The sequence below is a fragment of the Cebus imitator genome, unplaced genomic scaffold (genome assembly GCF_001604975.1).
Source record: "Cebus imitator isolate Cc_AM_T3 unplaced genomic scaffold, Cebus_imitator-1.0 Scaffold87, whole genome shotgun sequence".
NCBI classification, from domain to species: domain Eukaryota; kingdom Metazoa; phylum Chordata; class Mammalia; order Primates; family Cebidae; genus Cebus; species Cebus imitator.
In genome coordinates, this window is record NW_016107402.1 from 6,268,429 (window position 1) to 6,273,297 (window position 4,869).

General features: G+C 41.3%; 1 protein-coding gene across 5 annotated transcripts in view; it reads left to right on the plus strand.

Moving 5' to 3' along the window:
- PHACTR4 (phosphatase and actin regulator 4) overlaps positions 1-4,869 on the plus strand; it is a 125,715-nt gene that overhangs the window by 95,786 nt on the left and 25,060 nt on the right. For 3 of the 5 annotated variants that reach the window (XM_017534751.2, XM_037740721.1, XM_017534749.2), the window contains 2 exons: positions 2,839-3,012; positions 3,945-4,025. In XM_017534751.2, coding sequence (XP_017390240.1) covers positions 2,839-3,012; positions 3,945-4,025 — 255 coding nt within the window. Of the gene's footprint in view, positions 1-1,605; positions 1,634-2,838; positions 3,013-3,944; positions 4,026-4,869 lie in introns of all 5 variants that reach the window. The other 2 variants (XM_017534750.2, XM_017534753.2) reach the window with 2 other exon arrangements.

Consider the following 4,869-nt stretch of genomic DNA (forward strand, 5'->3'; position numbering starts at 1 on the left):
TTCACCATGTTGACCAGGATGGTCTCGATCTCTTGACCTCGTGATCCACCCGCCTCGGCCTCCCAAAGTGCTGGGATTACAGGCTTGAGCCACCGCGCCCGGCCTGGTCTTTCTTTACTTAAAAATGAAGCGGAGCCAGGTGCCATAGCCAGTGTCTGTAATCTGAGACACTCTCTTATAATTTCAACTATTTGCCTGTAATCTCAGCTACTCAGAAGGCTATGGAAGATTGCTTGAGTCCTGGAGTTGAAGGCTGCAGTGAGCTCTGATCGTGCTACTGTACTCCACACTTGGCAACAGAACAAAACCCTGTCTCTAAAATAACTAGATAGATAGAGACAGACAGACAGACAGACAGACAGACAGACAGACAGACAGACAGACAGACAGATAGATGGATAGATAGATAGATAGATAGAATTATCAGATTTTAGTGCATTTCATTTTAAAATGTTAAAGTAATTGAGACCCAGAATGTCCTTGAATAAATCATGCAACTAGGAAGAGTCACTGTCCTCTTGTCATTTCAATCTTTTACACTTTAGTTATGAGGACACTACTTTGCCTAAGTCTTCTGGGCATAGCAAATGAATGCATCAGTAGTTATCATTGCATTTACTGTGATAATTACGATTGTATAATTTTAACGTTTATTGAAAAACTTCCCTATACTTCCGTCAATCAACTAAAAAAAGATTGAATTTTGCAGTTGTTTCTTTAAAAAATTCAGTGCGGCCAGGCACAGTGGCTCACACCTGTAATCCCAGCGCTTTGGGAGGCCAAGGCGGTCGAATCACAAGGTCAGGAGTTCAAGACCAGCCTGACAAACATGATGAAACCTCGTCTCTACTAAAAATACAAAAATTAGCTGGGCGTGGTGGCACGATCTCTGCCTCCTGGGTTCAAGGGATTCTCCTGCCTCAGCCTCCTGAGCATGTAATCCCAGCTACTCAGGAGGCTGAGGCAGGAGAATCACTTGAGCCCAGGAGGTGGATCATGCCATTGCACTCCAGCCTGGGCGACAGGAGGAAGACTCTGTCTCAATAAATAAATAAAGTAATACTGTTGGTTGTATATTTTCTCTTTTGAAAATATCTAGTTTTAAAAGAGAGGCCAGGTGTGGTGGTAAACACCTTTAATCCCAGTGCTTTGGGAGACCAAGCAGGGAGGATCTCTTGAGACCAGGCATTTGAAACCACCCTGAACAATTTAGTGAGACCCTATCTCTACAAAAAAAAAAAAAAATTTGTAGTCAGGCATGTTGGTACATATCCGTAGTCCTGGCTACTAAGGAGGCTGAGGCAGGGGGGTCATTTGAGACTAGAAATTTGAGGCCGCAGTGAGCTATGATTACACCACTGCACTTCAGCCTGGGCAACCGAGACCCTGTTTCTAATAAATAAATAAATAAATAAATACTTTGTAGTGTCTATGATGACCTCTTCACCTTCCTCCAAAAGTGTTATTTGCTTCAGATCTGAAATTGTTTACAGTCAACATGTTAACTTGTCACATGCTGTTCCTTGATGTATTTCTACAAAGCAGGGGTTCCACTTTAATTTCAGGATGGTTATTCCACATGACTCTTTTTTTCTTCCCCTCTAGACTTCTCCAGAGAACCTTGGAACAGTAGGTGGAGTGCAAAACTGCATTGTATTACCTTCCTGCTTTTTTTGTTGTTTTTGCCTTCCTGCTGTTTTTCTGTTGGTTTATTTTTTATTTATTTATTTATTTTTTTTAATTCTTGGCCCCTCCTTGGCTCTCCTTTCTCTGCCATTAAAGCTAACTAACTAAACCCTGCATGTGTGGTCATTATGAGGGATTCATGACCTTTTATTTCAATCCTGTACATGTATTATGTCAGTTATGTTTTGTGTCAAATCCTTAATGTTATGAATTTTTTTTTTTTATTTTTTTTGGAGACAGGCTCTCACTCTGTTGCCCATGCTGGAGTGCAGTGGCATAGTCATGGCCCACTGCAGTGTTGACCTCCCAGGCTCAAGCCATCCTCCCATCTCAGCCTCCTGAGTAGTTGAGACTACGTACCACAATGCCCGGCTAATTTTTGTTTTTGTATTTTTTGTAGAGACAGAGTTTCACCTTACTGCTCAGGCTGGTTTCAAGTTCCTGAGCTCAAGCAGTCTACCTGCCCCAGCCTCCCAGAGTGCTGGGATTATAGGAATGAGCCACTGTGCCCAGCCTGTGATTGTCTCTAAAGCACTGCTATGGTAGACAAATTGGAATCTCACCTCTACTTTCTGAAAACATTTCCGTCCAATTTAATGCACTCTCTTTCTAATGCTTCTGCCCCTCACCGTGAGCACCTTCCAGTACCTAGGATCCTTTTTGTGAAGGGAGAAAATAATGTGATGAGCAGACATAAGTAAGGTATTAACAATTAATGTGTTACCTCTCCCTGAACTATTTATACCCTGAAAAGGGCAGGGAAAGGGCAACATTTAATAGAGAAAATGACTCACTCATTAATGGTGGAATTCCCTGCTTCAGTAAGGCAAGATCTCATGCAGTGGGTAAGATATCCACATTTTGTATACATGTGCCTTTAAAAGATTTTGAGCTGGCTCCGATCATTTCACCAGATTTTGTCCTAAAATTATGTCAGCTTGGTTTGGCTCCTTTTCCTCCTTAGTAATTTATCTGTTACGGGTTTTGATGTTTGGTGTCCATGTGATGTCCAAGAGTCTCCCTGTCTGCATGATTGTTTATCATTGCTCCCATCCTTCCCAACTGCCACAGGAAGAGAGGGGAAGGAACATTTTAGAGATTATGCTGAAATAATAAATTTGCTCCCTTCCCTCTCTTTTCTTCGTGTAACAGAGGAAGCAGACCAGCCTGCTACAGAGCCAGGCATGGTCATGGACAGTGTGGAAGCAGGAGATACAACACCTCCTACCAAAAGGAAGAGCAAGTTCTCAGGCTTTGGCAAGATCTTCAAACCCTGGAAATGGAGGAAAAAAAAAAGTAGTGATAAATTTAAAGAGACTTCAGAAGGTGAGATATTAAGATTTAAATGTGTGTTCTTAGAGTTCTTTATGTTAGAAGTATCTAATTTTTCCTTATCTTCCCAAGTTTCTGTAGTCCTCTATTTGAAGAGGGTGTTTAATCTTTTATTTATTTCTTTTTTTTTTTTTGGTGAGACAGGATCTCGCCCTGTTTCCCAGGCTGGGGTACAGTGGCGCAATTACAGCTTACTGCAGATTCAACATCCTGGGCTCTTGCAGTCCTCAACCTGCTGAGTAGCTGGAACTACAAGCATGAGCTGTTGGGCCCATTTAATTTTTAAATTTTTTGTAGAGACGGGGTATCCCCGTGTTTTCTAGGCTGATCTTGAACACCTGGGCTCAAGCAATCCTCCCACCTCAGCCTCCCAAAGTGCCAGGATTATAAGCATGAGCCACTGCATCTGGCCAGAATTTAATCTTTTAGAATTAAATATCAAAATGATCATTTACTAAACCTTATATTGTATACTGTCATTCCCTGGTCTGTGTTTTGATGGGATAGAAGTATCTATTGAGTGGTGAATGGAGTTCCTGAACTATAACAAATCTAATATGCTTCTTTCCATCAGGACTTGGTAAAGAAAATGACTGAATGAATTAATACATACATAAATAAAATGCTTATTTTTTTTCTACTCTGCCCATCCACACAAAGTTCATCCATAAATTCCTTACTAATGAAATTTTCTATTATGCTATAATTATGTAAGGCTAGTTTTTTGAAAATGATGCTTTCCTAATAGCACAGGTTATAAAAGAAATTTAAGATTTTTAAGTTGAAGTTAGTCTGCTAGTTATTTTCTTTCCTGAGAATATAAACTTAAACCACTTTATTCTTTTACCTGTGGAATTAGAATGCTAAGTGTAAGGTTGACTTTCAACTGTTACATTTCTGAGTGCCATTTTCCAACTTAATGTTAGTTTTAGAACGGAAAATATCTATGCGAAAACCAAGAGAAGAGCTGGTTAAAAGAGGGGTTCTGTTGGAAGACCCTGAGCAAGGTAAGTTTACAAATGATAACATATGCCTGTCTGTGCACTTGGTCTTTGATTGGGTCTGACTAGGTATTTGAATTTTCTTTCTTTTGTATTGATGTTTTTGGGTTGGAGGGTGGCCGTTGAAAAAATAACGTTCACCCTTTCTTCCTTGGGGCAAACATTTCTTTCCTGTGTGTACATCCTCAACTTTGTTGTGTGTCTTTTTTTTTTTTTTCCTCCTTAGACAGAGTCTCGTTCTTTTGCCCAGGCTTGAGTGCAGTGATGCAATCCTGGCTTGCTGCAACCTCTGCCTCCCAGATTCAAGCAATGCTCATGGCTCAGCCTCCCAAGTAGCTGGGATTACAGGCACCTGCCACCATGCCCAGCCAACTTTGGTCTTTAGTAGAGATGGAGTTTCACCATGTTGGCCGGGCTGGTCTCAAACTCCTAATCTCAAGTGATCCACCCACCTCGGCCTCCCAAAGCGCTGGGATTACAGGTGTGAGCCACCATGCCCGGCTCCCTATAACCATTTCTTATGTGAATCTATTCTCCTGCCAGATCGAACTAGTTGCCAGTGCCCCAAACATGTTGAATAACTTCATACCTTTATACATATTATTCCTTCCTCCAAACAGACTATCTTTATTCAGTGTGGTGGGTTCCTACTCCTTCAAAATCCAGTTCAAAGCAAGGCATGATGGTGTGTGCCATAGTACCATCTACTAGGGAGGCTGAGGAAGGAGGATTGCTTGAGCCCAGGAGTTCAAGGCCAGCCTGGTAACATAGCAAGACCATCTCAACTCCAGCTCAGATACTTTCTGTGATGCCTTCCTTTTTTTTTTTTTTTTTTTTTGAGACGGAGTTT